This window comes from Pelmatolapia mariae, linkage group LG22, assembly GCF_036321145.2.
Source record: "Pelmatolapia mariae isolate MD_Pm_ZW linkage group LG22, Pm_UMD_F_2, whole genome shotgun sequence".
In the NCBI taxonomy this organism is placed as follows: domain Eukaryota; kingdom Metazoa; phylum Chordata; class Actinopteri; order Cichliformes; family Cichlidae; genus Pelmatolapia; species Pelmatolapia mariae.
The window spans coordinates 14,516,414-14,539,402 of NC_086245.2; the positions used below are offsets into that span (position 1 = coordinate 14,516,414).

General features: G+C 42.0%; 1 protein-coding gene across 2 annotated transcripts in view; it reads left to right on the forward strand.

The window, feature by feature from the left end:
- The window catches only part of LOC135932946 (histone-lysine N-methyltransferase 2B-like), a 33,649-nt gene extending 12,597 nt beyond the window's left edge, over positions 1–21,052 (forward strand). The window contains exons 6-36 of one of the 2 annotated variants that reach the window (XM_065470727.1): positions 79–349; positions 1,067–1,128; positions 1,245–1,490; positions 2,476–2,579; positions 4,470–5,309; positions 6,299–6,412; positions 6,592–6,738; positions 7,104–7,196; positions 7,301–7,418; positions 7,502–7,615; positions 8,105–8,295; positions 8,446–8,547; positions 8,646–8,756; positions 9,277–9,344; positions 9,519–9,676; positions 9,790–9,857; positions 10,180–10,314; positions 11,336–11,494; positions 11,615–11,732; positions 11,861–11,939; positions 12,924–13,084; positions 13,228–13,389; positions 13,488–15,789; positions 16,086–16,214; positions 17,191–17,309; positions 17,487–17,615; positions 17,940–18,192; positions 18,303–18,413; positions 18,503–18,586; positions 18,684–18,813; positions 19,328–21,052. In XM_065470727.1, the coding sequence (XP_065326799.1) occupies positions 79–349; positions 1,067–1,128; positions 1,245–1,490; positions 2,476–2,579; positions 4,470–5,309; positions 6,299–6,412; positions 6,592–6,738; positions 7,104–7,196; positions 7,301–7,418; positions 7,502–7,615; positions 8,105–8,295; positions 8,446–8,547; positions 8,646–8,756; positions 9,277–9,344; positions 9,519–9,676; positions 9,790–9,857; positions 10,180–10,314; positions 11,336–11,494; positions 11,615–11,732; positions 11,861–11,939; positions 12,924–13,084; positions 13,228–13,389; positions 13,488–15,789; positions 16,086–16,214; positions 17,191–17,309; positions 17,487–17,615; positions 17,940–18,192; positions 18,303–18,413; positions 18,503–18,586; positions 18,684–18,813; positions 19,328–19,603 (7,154 nt within the window). In that variant the 3' untranslated portion in view covers positions 19,604–21,052. The remainder of the gene's footprint in view (positions 1–78; positions 350–1,066; positions 1,129–1,244; positions 1,491–2,475; positions 2,580–4,469; positions 5,310–6,298; positions 6,413–6,591; positions 6,739–7,103; positions 7,197–7,300; positions 7,419–7,501; positions 7,616–8,104; positions 8,296–8,445; positions 8,548–8,645; positions 8,757–9,276; positions 9,345–9,518; positions 9,677–9,789; positions 9,858–10,179; positions 10,315–11,335; positions 11,495–11,614; positions 11,733–11,860; positions 11,940–12,923; positions 13,085–13,227; positions 13,390–13,487; positions 15,790–16,085; positions 16,215–17,190; positions 17,310–17,486; positions 17,616–17,939; positions 18,193–18,302; positions 18,414–18,502; positions 18,587–18,683; positions 18,814–19,327) is intronic. The other variant, XM_065470728.1, reaches the window with a different exon arrangement.
- The last annotated feature ends 1,937 nt before the right edge of the window (positions 21,053–22,989 follow it).

Consider the following 22,989-nt stretch of genomic DNA (forward strand, 5'->3'; position numbering starts at 1 on the left):
GCACATCGCATGCACATAATGGTGACGCAAATGTGTCCTATGGCTCTTTTACCCGGCCTCTCTGTCTCTCGCCTTCAGATGTGGCAGATGATGATGATGACATCACTGATCAGGGCAGGACCCAGTGGGTTGTCTCTCAGGAAAGCATCCAGCGCAGGAGGAGAGGGAGGGGCAAGGGCCACAGGTTCAGGAAAAGGAAGATACTGAGTCAATATACTCGTGGAGGAGTGCGTTCGAGGCGCTGTGGACGCTGCAAAGGCTGCTTGGTGGAAGAGGACTGTGCCAAGTGCGTCAACTGCCTGGATAAACCCAAGTTTGGGGGGCCAAACACCAAGAGGCAGTGCTGCATGTGAGTGAAGCCCATCACAGATTTGCATTACTGTGCTTTACATGAAAATCATGACCTTTTTCATATACAGATAAGCCTTTAATGAAGTTTTACTGAATGCTTAAAAGGCATTTGAATTATTGCCAACACTCACATTAAAGGAGCTGGCTATATAAATGTATATATAAAATATATTTTACTCAACTCTTGTATTTTCATTTATATGTATGTTCCAGCTCTGTAACCTGGAATAATGTTGCATGTCATCTTGAACAAAGCTAGATATGGCTGCTGTATAGGCCCTAATTTGATATACTGACTGAGTTTGACTGCAAGAAGATAATTTGATTTCCATTACATATTGATTTAATTTAAACTAAGCCAGCCTGAAAGCTACATGTTCTCATCACAGACTGAATAAGTACAGCTCCAAACTATTGCTGTAAAGGCAAGTTATCCAGCTGTTTGCAGAAAATCATTCATATATTTGGTTCGCAAATTAAAGATGAACCCCGCTACATGTTTTGATTGGTGCCTAAAATACTGTGTACCTTGTAGATTTAGAAATTTCTTGTACATGAAACATAAAAAATACTTATTTCTTTTCAGTAACGCATATTAAAGAACTCAGTTAATGAAGGCAAGTTGACTCTTTGAGTTAAACACATTTATAGATGGGTACACTTGAACTTTGCCCTGGACACACACTAATGTTTTTCCATTTTTTCCCCCTTCTAGATATAAGAAGTGTGACCGGATTGAAAAAGCAAAGATGGCGCGGATTGTGAAACCATTTAAAGGTATGTTTTTATTTTTGGATATACATTTATTTTTTTGTTGACTCTAATAAGTTTGAATGACTACTCCGGTTTAAAAGCTTGTGTACATAATTAATCAAGGGGCTCCTTTTTCTCAGTCCAGGCGAAGGGGTTTTTGGGCTCCGTTACAAGCAGTGAGGATACAAACTGGACTTCTGGAAAGCCGGCCGAGGGAACGTCCTCGATGGCGCTTGGAGTCAGGAAGCATTCGCTGCGTAACATCACGCCGCGCTCTTACAGCAGTCTGCTTAAATCAGAATCTGAAGACGAGGACGAGGAAGAAGGAGAGGACAGGACAGATAAATCGACAGTAAAGCCAAATGTAGCTGCTGCCAACAATCAAGGTAACTAAAGCTTTGGTTTTGGCACACAAGCCTCTGAGTGTCAAGTCTGAATTTCACTCCATTCTTTATTTAGGCAAATATTTATCCTGCATAAACGTTTCATGAAAGACTCGCACAGAAAAACAGGCGCAGCATGATGTAAATCATCACAACGCCTAATATTGTTTCTCAGCAGCTAACAGTGAATGATTGTGAAGCAATTTTGGTGATATTTTCTCCATAATTCCAGCTGTTGCTCTGAGCCACACAGAAACACCAAAATAAGTCCTGAATTACTTTCATAGCAGTTTTGATCTACATGATAACTGGAACTTATCTATTTAAAAATATAATGACACTGAGATGTCTCAGAAATTGGCAATTTGATATTACACCACAGACTTAGTAAAAAAAATCAAAACGCAGGGCACAAAGTTGTGTAGCTTGTACTCCTTCCTCTGGCAGCATGCATCCATCAGGCAGGTTGAAAGGAGAGCAGATGCCAAATCTACTCGATTATTTTAACTCCAAGTCTCAGAGCCCCTGAAGTTGTAAGTTGATGTTTTTCCAGTTCAGAGGTGTTATTTCTGATTTTCCAGCTAATTCTAAGGTAATGTTGACTGCCCTGTTGGTAATGTTGGTAACTTAGTTGAGGTAAACATGATTCGTAAAAATCATAACAGTACGCACATATGCAAGATATGTAGTGAATATACACAAACCTTTGAATATGAGCTGTTGAGTTCATAAATAAATGGAAATAAATATGTCAGTTTACCACTATAGCTCATTGAGGGCTCCGGTCCAAGTGCATCCTGGGCCGTTTCCCCAGTTAATTTGTAAGAATGATTTCTTTGTGCATCCTCCAGTAATCTAAATATTAGAAGCACAGAATCTCTCCTTGCTCTGAGCCCTGGTATTGTTTGAAACCTCTTTTGTGTCAGCAGTGTTTCTTAGATTTGTGTATCTGTGTTTTTTTGTTTGTTTGTTTGTTTGTTTTTTTGAGATCTTGCTTCTCAAGATGGTGGATCAGTGGCAGACGACCCAGATGCAGGGAGGCATCGCCGGCTGCCTTCCAGAGGAGCTGGCAGCAGAACCAAAGCTTACAAGGTAAAAACACGTTTCCCTAATCCGCCTCAAATAGACCACCTGATGGAGCCTGGGACAAACAGTACTATTTGGAAAAGTTTACCTTCATACCTGTCAGTATTTCTAGACAGGTGTTTAGTTTTCTTATTTTTTTTTCTTCTTATTTTAAATATTAATAAAGCTCATCTTATCTTAATTCATTTATTTAATTTATAAATGAATTTTCCTCTATAATTTAACTAAATATTTAACCCTCAAGTCACAATTGAAACACTTATTTCCAAGTGGTGCTTTTGCCCAGCTCTGAATTTCATTTTTCAGTTTTTCCACTGTTTCTTAGTTAAACCACGTCTGTTGGGATAAAAAATTCCTTAAAGAAGTCTTGTAGCCCCGTTGATCTTCTGTTTCTCACTTCCAGCTTTTTATAAGACCCTTTGCATGTACTCCGTCTGTTTCATAAATTATGGATCAATCAAGCTACATTCGGGATAATCTACGGCATGCTTTTTTTTTTTGGTAGTACCGTGAGCGATATTCTGTTTGAAGAACAACATCCATTGTCTCATTTAGCACCATTAGTGAACTTGTTATCCAAGCATGATGTTGGTATGGGGAAGGAAAGTCATGCCCCTCCTGTTATGCGTGTTTTACTCTCTGGAGTCTTAATGGTGGTGTTTTTTAAAAAAAACCAAAATATCTGCAGGAAGACACTGAAGAAGATTCCTTTGTCCAAAGTCAAATATTTTCTTCAGCGTGGAGGTGCTTCTTTAAAATTGGTAATAACAAATATTCAGGAGTCAGTACAGCAGTTTGTAAATAGTCACTTAAATAGTGACGGAAGCCTCTTTGTGTCAAGTGTTTAGTTTAACCGGGACTGCGATTGCCTTAATCAACACAGCAGATGTGTAAAAAGTCAGCATTGCCTCCTCCCACCCCTCACTTCACAGCTAAAAGGCTGTTTGCTTTGTCTTTATTCGGGCTGAGATGATTCTTGGTTATGCCTCTTGCTTCTTCTTACTAGAATTTGACATTTTCAAACTAGAGCTGTCAGTTTCGAAATTGTTCCTCTCAAATCTTGTTCTGCTGGCTTGAAAGAATGGTCTATTGTCAGTAAGATTTTTTTGTTTTTGCTTCTGCATTGCTTCAAACTTCTGCATTTATTTGTAATATCTCACTTCCCCCATAAAGCTGAGAACAGATATTCTTAAAGTGCAGCCCTGTCTCTGTCTGCATTTGATGTTTTGCAAATTAGTAGCCCTATTTTTAGCAGATTATATGCACAGAGATGCACTGGGGGGGTGGGGGGGAACCTGGCAGAACTTGTAGACATTACAGCAGGAGTATTTGCTGTGCTATCACTAATCTGCCAGATTATGCTGCTGTGGCTCGTTGCATGAACCATTTTTTGGTAGTGGGTTGGTTTTGCATGTGACACAACAGGTGCATTATCTCTTTAATTTCATAGAATTCCCAAGTGTAGAGATGGAACTATGCAAATCCATAATTTATGAAATGACCTTTATTTATTCTGCATTCAACATGGCTTGCTCTTTGGGTGACCAGCTTACACACCTGATTTGTTAGATAAATTATTAGTTTGTGTGCATTCTATAGCAGATTAATTTAAATTTCACCAAAATATTTGTTTAGTTTTGTGTTTATGATTTTTCTAGCTCTTAAAATAGTGTGTATTAACACTCAGTTAACACTTCTGTGTGTGTTTCTGTGCTGCTACTGAATGCATACACTTTTAACGCTCCTTCCCGGCTAACCGTCTTCTGAAAGTCGCAGTGCTCTTTCCGTTTTCTGTCGTTTTGGCTGTTGCCGGTTGCCGCCGCTGCATGTTACTACTATCAGTGTAACTTTGGTACATCTCTTGCTGGTTGGCTTAGGCAGTCCCCTCCTCCACAGGCACAGGAGAGCGCAGAAGAGATGGAGCCCAGAGAAACTTTCCCTGAGCCCAGACCACCCTGGACCCCAATGCGGCAGCTACAAATACACTTATGCCGTCTGCCTGACTTTGTCCTGCAGTCTCCTGCTGTGTATTTGCTGCGGCAGTCGCCCCAACATGATGATGTGGATCGGTGTATTGCACAGTCGCATCCACAGTTGTCTCATCTTGCAACACAGCCTGCTTTTTCCCATTCGTCATGTCCCATTACAAACTGTCCTCCAGAAATGTCCCATCCTGAAACGCAGCCTGCTTCTCCACTTTCACCTCATCCCATTAGAGACTCGCCACAGAAATCTTTGCTGTTACGTTTGCAGCGTTTGCCCCAGTCCGTGGTGCAGTCAGCCATGCATTCACACAAATATGTGTCATCACCACCTCAGCAGCATCCACAGTCCATGCTGCACTCAGCTCTGATTCAGGTTTCATCACAGCAGTGCTCTCATGGGCGTCCAGGGTCTGAGGTGGAGCACACAGAGACGCACAGAGCTAAGACAGATAAAACTCTGAGCAGAGTTGTGCCTGGCCCCCCTCAAACTGTCAGTGCAGGCGCAGAATTACAGGAGGACGCACAAGACGAGCAGGAGGAGCGACGACTGGAGCAGGCTGAAGAGGACAAGCGGGATTCTTCTGTAAAAGAGACAGTGCTGCAAAACTGTCCAACAACTGACCCACACTCTGTCCTTCGTTCCCAGAATCCTGCAGAGTGTACGTCAGTGAACACCCCGACAGGGTTAACTAACGGATTTCCCCAAAAGGGCCTGTCGCAGAACATGTACAAGATCCGTGTAGACTTCAAGGTGAGTCTCAGCAGCCTGTTTGCTTTACAGCTCATTGGGGTGTGTATTCACTCTACAGTGTTACCTTTCAGCACCACCATTATCGCTTTCTCTCAGGAGAGCTCATTCTACCTTAAGATCCCCGCATAACTGATCTCAGACTGAGTGCCTCAGGAGGTTCTTCATAACAGCTGCTATACAACTGCTTAATGCACAATAATATGATTTTATCCACATTTATTAAGAACTTTATTATAAATTAATGTTGCTTTGAGGTTTCAGATTTGTGCTGTTATCTGTGTTGAAGCTGCCATGCCGATATAATTTCCTGCGAAATTTTCCTTCAAAATCTGCATAAACTGCAGGTTATTAAGTTTGTGTAGCTTCAAGTAAGGTGGTTGTTACATCTGTGGGCTTTGGTCACACACTGGAAAGTCATTTTTTATAGAAAGCATCATCTTTGGGAAAATGACCTTAGTGCTCACTTCATGTATGACATCAGCAAACACATTTGTAGTTAATAGTCTGAGTTACTGATTTCAGATGTTCTTTAATTTTCATTTTGTAGGCTATGGCTCAATTTAGAACAGTGTAGATGAAAAAATAGAGTATGAGGCATATTCAGTTTAAAAAAATAAAAAAGGTCAAATGTCAAACTAAATTTTCCTTGCCATGTTTTATATACAGTTTATGGCTCTGAGAAAAATATCTCTGAGAGAAAAAGTTCATTTTCACTATGACAAACACTCTTTTCAGTTTGCTTTCAAACAAACATCAGTATTTTCATGCTTTCATTACCATAAGGGAATTTACACAGCATGGAGAAGGCAGCGGGGAATGTTTATTATTTCAGCATATGGGTGATCAGCCATGCTCTCATTCAGTTGTTACAAACCGGCATATGTTCATAACCTTGATAGAGGTTAGTGAACTAATGTAGCACCTGGAAACCTCTGGAGAAGAGGCTCTGATTGCTTTGTTTGTGCTGTTATTGGGTGTCTGTCCACTAGGAGGACTGTGCAGTCCAGAATGTGTGGCTAATGGGCGGTCTCAGCGTTCTCACTTCTGTCCCAACTACGCCTCAGCCCGTCTGTCTGCTCTGTGCCAGTAAAGGGCGACACGAGGTAAGCTGAGCTTGACTAGTTTGGCAAAGTATGCAAATTGCTTATTTGGGTGCTCACGCAAATAGCTTCTGTTTTACATTTCACTTATGTGACAAAAAACAAAATAGAAACATTTTATATGCATTCTGAATGTTGTTATTGTTATTTTTTTTAACTCATCTACCTCCCACTTCCATCAGATGATCTTCTGTCAGATCTGCTGTGAGCCTTTCCACAGTTTCTGCCTGTCACCTGAGGAGCGCCCCCTCGAGGAGAACAAGGAAAACTGGTTCTGCAGGCGCTGCAAATACTGTCACGTGTGCGGACGTCGAAGCAAGAGTACAAAGGTGTGTATGAGGCATAGCGAGACTTTATAATATCCCCCCAAAAATACACATAATAATAAGAAGAAGAAGAAGAAAATAAGAAACATGTTTGCATTAATTTATGCGAGTTGCAAAATAATTATTTATGTGTTATTTGTAATAACTTTTAGAGTAACATGAAAAGTGTTAAAGTCTTTTAAAATACATTTTTTACCTTCAGAACTCTATTTAAGTCTTTCACTTCATTAAAAAAACATTATCCACGCTTCTTAACTATTTTACACACGAGATCTGAATTAAATTACATATTTATCAATTTTTGGTGTACATCATAGTCGAGTATTTACCCATAATTATTATACCTTTGTTTTTCTGTCCCTTCACAGCCTGTGCTGCAGTGCAGGAGATGCCAAACGTCATACCACCCTTCATGCTTGGGACCAACATACCCTAAACCTATGAACTCCAGCGTCCCCTGGGTAAATGCATTAACAGCTTTAAAGTAATTAGGAATATGTTCAGTTTATTTGAGGATAAATGTGATGATTTCATGACACCGTACATCACATATGTCTTTGTGCAGGTGTGTATGACGTGCATTCGGTGTAAAAGTTGCGGCGTGACTCCTGGAAAGACCTGGGACTTGACGTGGAACCACGAGCAGGACCTCTGCCCTGACTGCACCTCACTCCACAAAAAAGGTAAGACTTCTGAGAGTTGAACTTGTATGTAAATATGCTTGAAATGGATGATGTGACTCGTCTGTGATTTCTGTTTACGTCAGGTAATTTCTGCACTATCTGCCACAAGTGCTATGAAGACAGTATCCAACCAACACAGATGCTTCAGTGTTCGCAGTGCAGCCACTGGATTCATTACAGATGTGAAGGGATCTCAGGTGAGTTGCTCTCATAAAGTTTTCAGTTCAGTCAGTTTTTGTTCACTGTTTGTTGGATTTCATGTTTTCTGAGGCTGTTAAAAGTAGACCCCCCCACCCCCTCCACCCCTCTTATTGTTGTAATGCATCTATCAGTTACAAGGGTAAATACTCATACTTTAATAAGGCCACAATTTCAAATAATGACATCACATTACAGACAACTAATCCCTGTGAGATGAAAGCTCTGGTTTCAGGCTCTGAAGGCTTGATTTGAGACTTTTCTAACCCAAAGAGTGGATATAGAGACAGAGAATAAACTTGGGTGGCTTCACCAAAATAAACATGAATTAATTTTAACAGTGAATTAATCAAAACTGAAAGTTTTCTAAATATATAAAGGCTGTTATGAGCTTGTTTTCTAAATGAGTGACTTATAAAACAGGACCAAAATGTGATTGCTGTTAACTTGCTGTGTAGAAACGAAGCTCTCTTTCTCTGTCTTTGCAGAGGAGCTTTTTGGGCTGCTCTCGAGTCAGCCAGGCAGAGTGGATTTTACATGTTCGACCTGCAGTCAGCACCAAACCAGTCACAGCATCCTGAAGGAGGAGCTGCAGAGGAGGCTCACAGCCAGAGTGGAGGAGGTGCTCACTGACCTCCTCTCCTCCAACAGCACTCAGCACCTTATCACGTGTAAAACGGTAAGAGCTGCCCACAAGACTCTTGAGAGGATGCACCAGGAAGCCTTTTTATCCTTTAAAATGCCACATTTTAGTATTTCTCCTTTAACGTCAAAGCCTGATTATGTTCCAGATGTGTCGCTGAAGTAGTTGTCTCTTACTGTCTTTCAGTGTCAGGAATCAAACATCACAGCATTTATCAGGGAACAGCAACCAGTCTGTGATCTACAAGCAGTGGAGAGGAGGTTTAAAGGGGGCGGTTACACCTCAATAGTGAGCATATATATCCTATGCATTTACACTTAGGCTCTTTTTGTAGAACCCACACTGAATTAATGGCCTTTTTTTCTTTTTTCCTGTCTCCCAATCAGAAAGCCTTTCATAGCGATATTGCTTCTGTGATAAGGCAAAGGCTTCAGGAAGAGGAAGCTCTGCTGGAAGATCAGAGACCGACCCTTCAGGCAATGTCACACTACGTTGAAGTAAGCACTCCCTTTACCATTCTCTAATTGCTTTATTATGTTTGCTCTAATTATGTTTTAACCTTGTAAAGCACTTTGTGGCATATGTCTGTGAAAGGTGCTATATAAATAAACTTTACTTACTTACTTACTTACTTACTTACTTTTAATGTATTTTTTAGAGACCCAGACCTTAATTCATTTTGTAGGGAAACCTGTTTTTCCTCTGGATAAATCACGAGTAGACTAATATAGCTCCTTTCTCCCCAAGTTAAGCACTCGTAGCACATTCATACAGCGCTTTAGTCTATGCCTGAGCACTTTGTCTAACATTCACACACACTTTTACTTTGATGGATACATCAGGGCCAGTCTGGGTTCAATATCTTGCCCAAGGATACTTGCGAGGAAATGACCATCCGTCTCATCTACCACCTGAGCTACAGCTGCCCCATTTCTGTTCTCGTTGTCACATCCAAATGAACACTGTCCTTCAACATTCCTTAATTTTGGTCTTACTTCATTGTTTCCTGCATGACAGGTCATGGAAAAAGTATTCAGTTGGTGCAATGTCAAAAAGTGGAACTCGTTCTCAGAAGAACTTCCGAGGTAAGTAAACGCTGCTAAAAATAATTTACTTAACCAATTTCATAAACTTCATCATTGGCAAGGCTGGCACTAAATGAAATCTAAATTATAATTAAAACGTCTGAAGACCTTGTAGTAGATGGACAGGTGCCTAAAATGGCTCTCTTCAGTTTGTTTTTATCCCCTCCTCTTTAGTGGCATGCTCCCCGAGGCAGTTCTCCCACCATCTAAAGAGCACAGCTATGCACAGTGGCTGGAGAGAACATATCAGCTCAAAAACTCCAGGGACCCACAGACGGGGAAAACCGACTCGTCAGTGACTTCACAGCAAACTCCCTCTCTGAAATTACTTGGTATGGACGCTATTACAATCTGTTTTGTAGCACACTGAAGACAAAGCTAAAGACACTTTCTTGCAATAGATCGATCACATTCTCAGGTTTAAAATGTTTACATGATCCTCCAGAGACCACCAAGACTGAAGATGTGAGACAATGTGCCCTGTGCCAGCAATGTGGAGACTCTGCTACCAGTGTGAGTTTTTATGTCAAGGCTTTTGGCTCATAGATCTTTTTTCCCCACTTAATTTTGGTGTTGTTTCATGCATTGTTTGCTCTGTAAGGGATGAGGATAGACAGAAGTCCTCAAAATATTCAGCAAGTTTAAGTTAATCAATTTTATAAGTTCAGGATAAGGTGAAAGTATCCCATTTTCACTGTTTTTGTTAAAGAAATCACTGATTATGTGAGGATGTATAGAATTTTTAGTAAATTGTTGACCATTTTTTGTTTTCTTGGCACTATAATAACGGCTCCCTGGTACTTCTTAAGTGATATAACTGCTCTTTTCCCAACAGGAAGCAGGACGGCTCCTGTACTTGGGCCAGAACGAGTGGGCCCATGTTAACTGCTGTCTTTGGTCTGCAGAGGTGTACGAGGAAAACGGCGCTCTTCTTCAGGTGCACAGTGCTGTCTCAAGGGGGCGCCACCTGGTAAGATTAAATTAAATGGTAACTAAGGCTGTGCGTGACAGCTAGGTGTTCGGACGTCGCTGCTTTTGCTAGAAATACAGTTCGTTAAATCTCATTTCATTTATGTGCCGGCACCTGTCTTTGTGATGGCAAGATGAAACAAGCGAAGCAACGACAGCTGTCGATGGTCAAAAGTGGTCGCGGTACGATCACAAAACCTGAATTCGAGACAGATGTTTTCACATAGAATAACGATCTGGTCAAACTTAACAAATGTGAAGTGACAGCTACACCTTTATCCACACACAGACTTAATAAATTTAACAAATATAAATCTGAATTTGGGCACTTTTTTAAACCTTTTTCTGTCCTTCGATGTCAGCATTATAACTCTGCAGACAATTTGGCGTAAAGTCAATTACCTCATTGGATGAGAAATGGTCCCACGAGGCAAAAGGCCATTGAGATGCATGATTTCTTTCTCAAAGTAATTTTGTTTGTTCAAATCGATAAACGGATATACAGTATTCCCCTTCAAGAAACTCTAACAAGGAAATCCAGGCAAGGTTTGCAGATTACCTAAACCTGACATTTAGGCCAATTATTTATCTTTAATTTGGAGGATTTTTTTTTTTTTTATCATGGATTAAAAGTTGAGAAAAGACTGCCAGCTGACAGCCATTAAACACCAAATGTTTGCTGAGAAGGAAGGAGGGCTACTTTTACATATATTTCTGTAACATTTTATCCAATACAAAGTGTCACTTTGGTGGAATAAAAGCACATTTTGACTATTGAAAAATATGATTAATGGTTTCTTATGTGAAATCTTATCTTATTTGTATTGCCGATGTTTAACCTCGTCCATTTTTATTATTCATTTATTTATTTTTCTTCCTGTCTTCCATTTAAAGATCTTGTGAATTATTCGATCATCTCTAATCCTAATGGCCTGACTTTAGGATCAGTCATTCATTTTGTGACGTTGACAAGTACCCTTTGGTCCTAAAACTGTGTGTGTACATATTAAATTTTCCTCCAGCGCTGTGATCGTTGCGGGCAGTCAGGAGCCACGGTGGGCTGTTGCCTCCCCACCTGTCAGAGTAACTTCCACTTCATGTGTGCACGTGCCCAGAGCTGCGCGTTCCAGCTGGACAGGAAGGTTTACTGCTACAAACACAGGGACCTGGTGACTGCAAAGGTGTGAATTTATGTTGTTAGTTATAAATATATATATTTTTGTTGAAAGCAGTATACATATTATATTTTTTCCTCTGATTTTGTGTTCGTTATGCTGACTATTGTTTGTGATTCTTCACAGATCGTCTCTGGTAAAGGGTTTGAAGTCCCGCGACGGGTGTATGTGGACTTCAATGGGATCAATCTCAGGAGGAAGTTCCTCACAGGTCTTGAGCCAGAATCCATAAATATGACCATAGGTAAGATTGTCTTGATGTTTCATCTTTTTGACTCTTGTAATGGGATAGATTCAGATTGAATTACAATACGGCTGCTTTATGTCTTGATGCAATGAACCTCATTATCTGTTTCTTTTTTTACCTTCCAGGCTCGCTGCAGATTCAGAAACTTGGTGTTCTGTCAGAGCTGTCGTCAAATGGGAGGATGCTGTATCCTGTAGGCTATCAGTAAGTGATAACTGCCTTTGTATTCAAGCGTTTTTGTTTTGTTTTTTTGTTGGTTTTTTTTCCCCCCCATAAAGCAGTCTAAGCAAGCTGTTCATCTACTGCTTCGCAAACAGCAACTTTTGAGTTATAGATATAAGTAGAAATTAACATGCCTGTTTTGTATTCTATAACTTATAAATAGCTAAAAACAGCTACAACACATAGTCTGCAAAGCAGTCCACAGGCCTAGCGCAGAACCATGTCTTCCTCTTGATGTATAAGGCTCCGCGGTACTTTTGTCCACAGTTGTATTATTAAAGAAAAATAAAAAGTATCCACAGGGAAATAAGTTTTAAAGTCAGACTGTTTTCTCTATCAGGCTGTAAACACTTTCATTTCTACTTTAGAGTAGAAGCACATTTAAACAGAAGACTCTATTAGCCCTCTTCCACTGCTGCCTACTCAGCTGGACTGAACTCGGTTTATGTCGTTTTCCATTACAGTCGACCTAATGTGCATGTGGTCATTATAGCAACAAGGCCGAAAGTCCAGTGAGGTCATTTGTATGCAACGTGAGCAACACAACAAAGGAGTCGAGACAGTGTCGTACCTGCTGTTTGGTGTATGGCTTATTCTCAGACTCAGGGATTTCAACTTACAAGTACTAATTTTGACCCAATTTTTCTTCCTTTCACCTGATTGGTCAATGTCATGTCAATCACAAATTTAACAATCCAGTCAGTCTATTTATGTCACATTTTTTTTCGATCGCCTCGTATCGCTTGCAACCCCGGCCAAGTAGATTAAAAAAGAAGCACCTGGTAACAGGTACTACCACCTAATGGAAACCCCTAAAAACCATGCCAAGCTGTACTAATGGGAAAGGGTTACATGTGATTGGCTTAGTTCTTGGCTGCTGTTACTGACATTACTGATTTATCCATAGTTCATGGTCTCTTCATTAACAAGCTTGAAACGTATTTTCTTCCTTCTTTTATTCTCTAGGTGTTCACGGTTGTACTGGAGCACCGTGGACCCACGCCGGCGCTGTAAGTACACCTGCAAGGTGACAGAGGTGAGCACTCCTCTCCCTGGTGAGGAACAGAATTTGAAGTGGGAGGATGAAGAGAACCACACCATAGTCCACAGTCCGAACCACCACAGAGGTGAGCAGGATCTCAACAGCTGTGAGGAGAACGCTGAAGCTGAAGCAGTGGACAAGAAATTGAAAATATGAAATATTTTTACTGTGCTAAAAACTTTTTTCTTTTTTTTCTTTTTTTTTTCTTTTTTTAAAAATCTTTTCTAGATATTGAGTCTCCAGATATTTTAAGTCCCACATCCAGCCCAATAAAATCCACTTCCATATCACCCAACTCTAAACTGCACAACACACCCGGGTCTAAAAGCCCTGCTTACACACACACCAGGAGACCAGCAGGAGGATCATCTCGACCACTACCATCTCCAGGTATGTGGAGTTTTAGGAGAAGATGTGTACCTGTTGTAGTGTGACTTTAAATAAAAAAAAAGTAAACCCCATTTCACACTCCCTTTTCTTGCTGTCAGGGTGTGCGCCACCCAAATCCCATCACATCCTGACTCTGAGGGACCTGGAGGAAACCCGGCGGCCTCGAAGGCTCTCGTCCAGAAGCCGGTGCAGCTCCTCGCCATCAGAGAGCGACCCGTCCGTACCGATGACACTCCGCTCTGGCGGCACGGTCCACTCCCGATGTGCCCTATTCAGCTCCCCTCCAAGAGCATCGAACTTCGGATCGGCTTCACCTCCTCTCTCACGACAGAACTCTGCATCTCCAGTCTGGAGCTCCCCACCTAGATCCAGCTCCAGCATTTCTACAGGGCTGTCGCCTCGGCAAGGAGCCATCACTCACTCCCCCAGAGGGAGGCATAGCTTTAAAATTACCACTCCAATCTCTGCCGAGGTTCCCCAAGACTTTTTGGCATCATCTGAGGCAGAAGATGCAGCTGTGGCCACTACAAATGGGATCTCACTGGCACCTGATAACCTGGAGGAGGAAGTGGCCCACCTGATGTCTCAGGAGCTCCCTTACACTGTGTTTGACACTGACACTGAGGTAGCAGTGGACTCCATGCTGAATGCTAAGCTTGAGTTTGATGAGGCTTTGCTCACAGAGAATGTGTCGCTTCATTGCGGGGCACAAGGCAGCAGAGAGGTGGAAATGCAGGGAAACGATCAGGAGATTGATTCTGAAGAAGACGACTCGAGTCGTTATTTTAAGTTTTCACGCACGGTGGTGTGCGATCACACAGCAAGTGGCTCGGATGCCTCAGGTCAGCTTAATTCAGCTCAGTCTATCCCGCAGTTAGACGGTGCGGATGGCGGGTCAGAAACTGAAAGCGAGGCGGCCGATGAAGACGCTCAGGATGCAGAGGGAGGAAATGAAGAAGCTAAAATTCAAACCAATCACACTACACCCACTAAACAACTAACGGTGGCGCTAAAGAGGCTTGAGTCAATCTACACGGTCCCAAAGTCACCAGTTGAAGAACAACCTGAACCAGTGCTTCAGGAAAGTCTTTCACCTTCTGCTCTGCTGGAGTCAGCTTACACAAATAACGAACTGTCCGTTCAGGAGGAAGAGGTCCCAATGACCTCAGAAACATCGCCGTCTCAAAACGAGGTGTTCTTGGATTCATCTACAGGCCATTTTGTTCCTGCTGAGCATGGCTCTTCAGAGTATCCGAATAAACACATCGTTGACGACAGGGATGACAGCGCTTCGTCAGCTGACTCAGATGAAGGATTTAAAGATGATTTGAACGATCCTGATTATTCTCCAGAGCCTAAAACCAAAAAATCTCCCACAGCACAGATGAAAACGGTCTTTGTGAAGACAAAACATCCTGCGCCAAACCTCAAGCGCTTGGCGATGAAACCTTCACTTCCCCTGATGCAAACCAAACTGCCTTTACCCCCTCACCCTGGACACACTGCATCCGTTTCCTCTGCTGCAGTTACTTTTCATGCAGTGCCACGCCCGGTCGCACCCCCTGCCGTGATCAATGGTTTAAATGCTTTAAACATTCAGCCAGGTGCTTCACTGGGGAAAACCATCGCTATAAACTTGATCAGCTCCAAGCCAGAAAGTCAGCAGCAGGCAGCGATGGAGAACCCAGCTGGGTCAGCTAGCTCGCCCCCAGTGCAGGCTTCTACCCATCAGGTCCTGCTGGTCAACCGGCACGGTCAGATTATGATCAAAGACCCAAAGTTGAACACATATCAGCCTCTCAGTACAGATTCACCAACCTACAATAAGATAAGCCAGATTGCCAAGATTCTCCACAGTGGTAATGCTTTACAGCGCTCCATGCCTCATGTCATAATAAAGCCTCGGCCCAGCCCTTCAGCTGCAAACGCCCCTCTTGCCCCTAACCTCCAGGCGGCCGAGAGGAAGATCATCGTCAAAATGGTGCCCATGAAAAGCAACAGCGCAGCTGCTGCTCCCACAACTGTCAGCATGTACAGCTCTCCTGAATCTAGTTTCTCCAACATTGAAGAAAGCACAGCCCAAGCGATTATCGATAGAGCCATGGCTACTCACCGCGACGCACCCAAAACAAAACCCATCATTCTCAGCAGTACTCGACAGCCAAAGGCCAAGCATCGGAAACCACTGCCATTTCCCAACGTCGAAAACTCGGATCAGTCATCAGCTGGTCGTTTGGAGTCTCCCAGTGGTTTCGGTAATGAATCAATACCTGCTGCATCGCGCCACCAGGTGAGAGTTAAGAGAGTGTCGTCGGTGTCTGAGAGACCTTCCAGGAAGAAATCCAAGATGGACTTCCTGAAGGATCCATCGAGTGAGCCGGAGGACACTGATGAAGCCAGGTAACAGATGATTTTAAAATGTATTTACTGCAACATGCAGAACACGAGTAATATTTAAAAAAAAAACGAATATTTGAATTGATCTTAATGTTTAACATAAAAACACCCCCAAACTGATCTCCAGCTGCATTTTGTATGAAGCGCCGAGCATCACATACAGACTGACATTTTATAAATTGGTCCTCTGATCTGCAGAATCTCAGCAATGAGAGAAATTTGCACTCTCAGCAGCTGAAAGAGTTTTAAAGTAAAAGATGGCAAAAGAGAAAATAAAGCATGTTGATGTCTTTCAACAGGCCGAGTGGTGTGAGAATGAAAGCTCCAACAATGAAAGATGTTCTTGATCTGGATCGCCAGCTTGAGCCACAGCCAGAGCCTGGGCCGCTGAGGATCGTTGCTCCACCACCACCTCCTACACCCACCAGGTTAGCCTCATTTACGGACTTATTAATGCGCTACAAAGGCAAAAGGAGGCAAATACTTAATGTCAGGCTGTATTTAAAGATTTGAAAGAGCTGAAAGGGCACATGAGAACTAATGATTTAGGTCCTCGAGCCTCAAGTAGTTTTTGTGTATGTGCTAGGTTTTTCTTTTTTTTTTAGATAAAACAAGATGCTGTACACATTAAGTTGACTTAATAGTTAATTAAAAGAAATTCAAAGAAAAGGAGGGGATTGTGGGGGATGTTTTCTAGACAAGGCAGTCTGTTTTAGGTCAATGGTTTATCAAAGATAAAATGAAATAAGGTTCAAAATTCTGCTTCCAAGTAAGCATAGTAAGACAGATATGAATTAAAATAGTTGGGGGATCAAAGTGACTACAGATATTTACAAAATAAGTGGATTATTTCAGACAAAGCTGGGTAAAAAGAATTTTACTTTGGGGGAAAATGAATAGTGCTGCCTTTGACTGTGAAATTACCCCCCCCCACCTTCCTAATTTAAGAAATGACATCATGTCTTTGAGCCACAGGAAAATGGATCAAGGGTTAGGTTAAGTAGTCAGGTCAAAACTTGTGCAGTTTATGGCAGGAATAAACTGTTGGGATCATTCAAGACTTGCTTTAGTATTTTTAACTCTGTTAGTTGCAGCCCAGTACAGAGTGTACCATGAACGTATACTAAGGACAGCTCTATCCCAACATTGATCGCCCGGTCCCATTCCAGTCCAGGCTCTTGCTCCCAGGCTGTTTTGCTTTGACTGCAGTGTTCAGGGCCATCAGGGTGTCATATTTCGGATACTTGAAGTGATTTTTGATCGGGCCCAAAGACGGTTAGACCGTCCTGTAGTAGTTAAGAAGAAGAGAAAATCAAGGTAAAAGAGGAGAGACAGAATGTTTAACCTGTGGAAAAAAAAAAAAAAAGTATTTTTGACAAATATGTTTTTTTCCCTTGTGTGCAGGTGTTTTCATGGTGACAGTCCACCATCTCCCACCAAAACCAACAGTCAGATTAAGGGTATGACGCACAAATGGGTGAGCGCTCGGCACGGAGACCTCTCTGAGTGGGGCCCTTATTCAGGTTTGTGACTAAACACGAAGTTTAATCATTTGTGTCTAATTTAGGCCAAAAACCTTTGTTTTTACATTTAACATTTATCATTAATCTCATTTATATAGTTTTGATTATCTTTAAGTCTCATTGCTTTGCGAGAAAGAATATGTGGTTAGGTGTGACGCTGTCTTTCACTTTTTGCAGGTTTTAGCTCAGAAGAAGAAGCACCACCACCACCTAAACCCACAGCGAGGACGTACATGAACCAGCCCCACCTGCGCTTTGAAATCACCAGTGATGACGGCTTTAGCGTTAAGGCTAACAGCATAGAAGGTAGGAACCGCTCCTCTGCTTCTTATTTAATTCTTATGCTGGTATTTTCTACTCTTTGTCATTAAAAAAATAAGAAATAGAAGTTTATATCTCATCAGATAATAGCCTCGACTTTTATCAGCAAATAAGAGGATTCTCATTTATGTCAGTGGCTGATATTTATCTGTTGCCAGCCATTTCTTTTCTTATTATAATATGAGAATAAAAAGGAGAATGAATACAACATGAAAGAATCAGCCCAGGTATTCTCTTAAACATTTGTCCGTGTTATCTTGCGTTTTGGCTGCGTGTTCATCTTTGCCTCCCTTTCTCACCCACCGTCAGTTGCCTGGCGCGCTGTGATAGACAGCGTCCTCGAAGCTCGGGCAGGGTTCCACCTAAGGCAGCTGCCTCTAGGCGGGATGAGCGGGCCGCGGGTGCTCGGCGTCGTCCACGATGCCGTCATCTTCCTGCTGGAGCAGCTGCAGGGCGCCGCATACTGCAAACGCCACCGCTTCCGCTTCCACCGATGTGATGACATCGAGGAAGAACTCCCCCTCAACCCGAGTGGCTGCGCCCGAGCTGAAGTCTGCACACGGTACAGACACCCTAGTTCACGGGTTTTGCTTTTAAAACCTTCTGTGTTTTGTCTGTATGTGTCTTGTTATGACGCACATCACAAATGATTTTCCCTGATTCTTTAACCAGGAAAGCAACGTTTGACATGTTCAACTTCCTGGCGTCGCAGCACAGAGAGCTTCCCGACATATTGGGCCCCTTTGATGAAGAGGAGGATGAATTCCCGCTCAAATCTTCTAGGTTAGTCATTCAGTTTGCTTCACTTTTGTCTGTGAAGTTGAGCAGTTTTCACATCAGTACTGACAGCTGCTCTGTTGCGTCTCTGCCAGGCGAGCCACCAGCAGTGAGCTTCCCATGGCAATGAGATTCAGACACCTGGAGAAAATCTCAAAAGAAGCAGTAGGAGTCTACAGGTAACGAAAAATGACCATAAAACCCTTCAGGTTTTCATAGATGTCCAAAAATAAATAAGTTAAACTTTCTAATCTTCTCCCCCTGTGGCCCCCTTAGATCGCCGATTCATGGTCGGGGACTCTTCTGCAAAAGGAACATCGATGCTGGGGAGATGGTGATCGAGTATGCCGGTACCGTCATTCGCGCAGTCCTGACTGATAAGCGGGAGAAGTATTACGACAGCAAGGTTGGTTACGCTCGGAAATCATCATCACAGAGTATCTGCTTCATCTTTTAAAACATTAATGAGAAACACGGCCCTCGTGTTTGCTGTGACTCGTTCACAACAAAGCCACCGCTGCAAGTTTAATGTGAAGCAGCAATAACTAGTTACAACTACAGAGAAATCACTGAATACCACAGCATGCAAAGACACGGTCTGCTTCCAACAATTACATTAATCATTAGTACTTCAAACAGGAACAAACAGGCACGTCGGATGAACCTGGAACAAGTCAGCTGATTAAAATAAAACTATTTTTTTAAAAGGGTTTTTTCTTTTATTCTTTGATCACCAGCTAAACGTTCTAGACTGCACTTCAACATCTTCCTTTTGCTTTCACTTCCTTAAGGCACACTCTCACTAGACTCGGGGGGCATACCATTAAAATTTAAGGCGGTCAAATTCCTTTTACATCGTGGGCAACATTCATAAGGGGCGAGAAAAATGTGAAAGTAATGTGTGTGTTTCTGTACTCCAGGGCATCGGCTGCTACATGTTCCGCATCGACGACTTCGATGTGGTCGACGCCACGATGCAGGGCAATGCGGCTCGTTTCATCAACCACTCGTGCGAGCCGAACTGCTACTCGCGCGTCATCAACGTGGACGGACGCAAGCACATCGTTATCTTCGCGTTGAGGAAGATCTACCGGGGAGAAGAGCTCACCTACGACTACAAGTTCCCCATCGAGGACGAGAGCAACAAGCTCAATTGCAACTGCGGGGCGAGGCGCTGCCGCCGCTATCTGAATTAACCCCCCCTCACCGCTAACCCTAATAAGCCGTTGTACCTGATGCAGCCCAGGCGGTAAATGAAATCATGAAGGCAACTGTAGCCATATGATGGAGGTCAATAACGCACACAGACCTGAGCCAGTGTTCATAAGATCAACTTACAGACCCGTGAAGGACGTACACAAGATAAGAGCCATATGTGAAAGCTTGGGATGAAGTCTACACATGGACGCACACACGATGGATTTATGTACTGTTTCTCATCTACTTCACACTTTGTTTTACATCGCTGACTTTGCTGTCAGTGCCCTCTGCTGGAACTGGGGAAAAAAAGAAGTGCAAACTGAAGTGACCTAACTTCAGCTGTCTGTCTGTCTCTGTAAATAAAAAGTCACAGAGAGTGACGAAGAGGAGAATTTCTACAGCACCTTAGCATGACCCAGCCTTCTCTGGCAGCAGACAGGACTCACTTTTACTATAAAACAGCAGTGCAGCTCTTTTTACTCTGGATACCACATCTCTCGGAAGCAGGGACTTGAATTAAGTGAATTACAAATTCCCGTTCACTTAATATTTTAGGTGCTGATGACATTTATCCCACAGGTTAGTTTTAATAGCGTCGATCGAACCGTTGTGCTCCTCCAGTCAGCCGAAAGCTTCTGTTTTTATTTGTAACTGCGCAGATGCTGTGACCTGAATGCTTTTACCCACTGTTACACTCTTACTTTGTTCTCTTTGTTTGTGCAGTTTGTATGTTTTAAGGCCTACGAAAAAGCGTTTCCTTGGTGCAGCATCGAAAAGGAAAATGGTGATCTTTCCCCGGCACGGTCCCTTACAGCTCTTTTTGTACATTTGAACAATAAATGTATGCTCAACAGACTAATGGAAGTAAATGTGTTTGAGCTTTTAACCTTCTCTTTGTAGGCTGAGCAACAGTGAAGCTTATTCCCTTCAGTTGATGTCTGATTAATCATTGTTTTGTGCCCTCTTCCTCCTGCTCCCCCCCACCATCTCCCTCAGGTGTTCTACCTCAAAGAAAGAAGTGAGATTTAATTTAATTACACAACACACAGTGAAAAACTGCTTTCTTGCTCTTTAATCTTTCTAATTATTGCATTTCGATATTAAGAAACAGGTAACATCACTGCTGTTGGACACTTAGAATAGGTGGTCACCTTTTTTGTGCTTTTTCTTTCTTCCTTTTTTTTTTTTTTTTTGGTTAAGAAACTCCATTGTGTAATTGTGCCCCCGCTACTGGATGTACACAAGGGTCTGGGACTTTAGGCTGACTGCTGTGGACTTTTTGTTTTGTAGGATTCATGACTGAATTTGACACAAATCTTTGTTACTGTATCGGCTCACATGGATCCTTTCCTGTACATAGTTGTAAAGAATTTCTAAGCCTGTTGAATATTTTTTTACCTCCAATTTTTTTTAATTTATGTTCAATAAAATTTGTTCAAAGTTTGCTTTCCTGCTGCTGATTTTCTTAACGCACAAACAGAACCTGAAGGCATTCACAGTGAAATATACAGGAAAAATCACACAGCTGAAGATGTTTGATTAAGAGTGGAAAAAAATCAAACCTGTGGAAAAAAATAGATTATCTATCAGACTGGATTGATCTTGTGGAAGCACTTTCACTCATTTCTAGCCCAGTGTTTGTACCTAAACATTGTCAGAGCAATGTTTTTTTTTTTTGTTAGGCCATTTAACACTGACCTATGAATCAAGCATAAAAAGGCGCCTAACTCATTCGATGAGCCAGTGTTTCTCCTACACATAACAGACAACTTGGCAAAGTTGCCAAATTGTATCATTAGGCACTTTGTTACTAGCAGCCTGTCACAAAAACTTTGTTCCCATTTCTGTAGCTGAATCTGTGAAAAATGTCAAAGATGTTAGAAATCTTGTCAAAACTGATGGAAACATGAACACACAAAAGTACCATCAAATTTTATCCACCATAAAACAGGATCTGGAAAGCATCTGACTGACAAAACCCTCATTTTTCAGCACGATAATGAGAAAGACACACGAGGGAACACTTCCAGAAGTCATGGATTGGCCTCCCCAGAACCACAGCAGTGTGAGATCATCTTGACGGAGAACAGAACAAAAGTTAGCCACCACCCTGAGTGTCCTTCAAGAAGCCTGGAGAACAATTCCAGAAGACTTTTAAAGAAAACACAAGAGAGCTGCCTAAAAGGGTTCACGCTGTGTTGAAGAATAAAGGTGGTCACACCAAAAATTTACTTTCAAGCTTGCCTTATATACTGAACTATCATGTACGTTTGCATGTTTCAATAAATCACTACGCCTATTTCCCATTTTTCTAACACAATATAAAGAAATGAGGGGTGGCTCAAGAGTTATGCATAACACTGCATATTATGTTAAGTTAATTGGTGATTCTATATTAGCCGTAGGTGTGACTGTGTGTGATTGGTTGTGTGCCTCTCCTGTCCAGGATGCACCCCGTCTCTTGCCCAGTGACAGGCAAGAAAAGAACAGTAGTTTTACATTTTATTTGAATTAGTAAAACAAGAAGAGTCGAAAAGTGCATGAATGAATTGAGTCTCTGAATACAGGTTAGTTTGTGATGTTGTCTTGAGAACCTCGACACACGGTCTACCATAGTGTTATGCCTGGCTCATTTAAAGAAGGAGGTCCACATGGCACAAAATTTACTAAATCAAAAGTGTATTAATGCATCAAAAAACATACACAAGGCAGGAATAACTGCAAACCAATCAAACCAAAGCCTATGAAAACCATGTTGGGTCCAAGAAGATAATTAATTTTCCTTTATTTAATGTTTATTTAACAATTTGAGGCATTAATTAGGACCTCAATATTGACACATAGCCTAGGACTGTCACAATATTTTCTTTGATAAGAAAATTATAGGACTGGGGTTTTGGAAGCTCTGCAGCATTTTTGTTTGTTTCTTTGTTTGTTTTCATTATCCACCTTTTCTCAGTCTATTTTCACCGAGCTTTGGCCCAGAGGAGACCCAGCATTTCTAGATCATGTTCACATATGGCTTTTTCTCTGCATTAGCTTTAACTTGCATTTGGGGTCGACACGATGAACTGTGTTCACAGACACTGATTTCTGGTAGTCTTACTGACCCTTGCAGTGCTTTACAGTGATAACAGAGTTGTGCCTGTTTTTAATGCAAATGCCGCCCAAGGGCTTGAAGATCACAGGTATTTGATACTGATCTTTGGCCTTGTCCCTTGACATTTCTTCTCAGATTCTGATGATATTATCTTTAGAACAGGAACACTACACTGAACATTTTGTTCTACAAATTGTGGATTCAGTTTTTTTTCATACTGGTGAACCTCTGCCCATCTTTACTTCTGAGAAACTCTGCCTCTCCCAGATGTTTTTGTTGTAC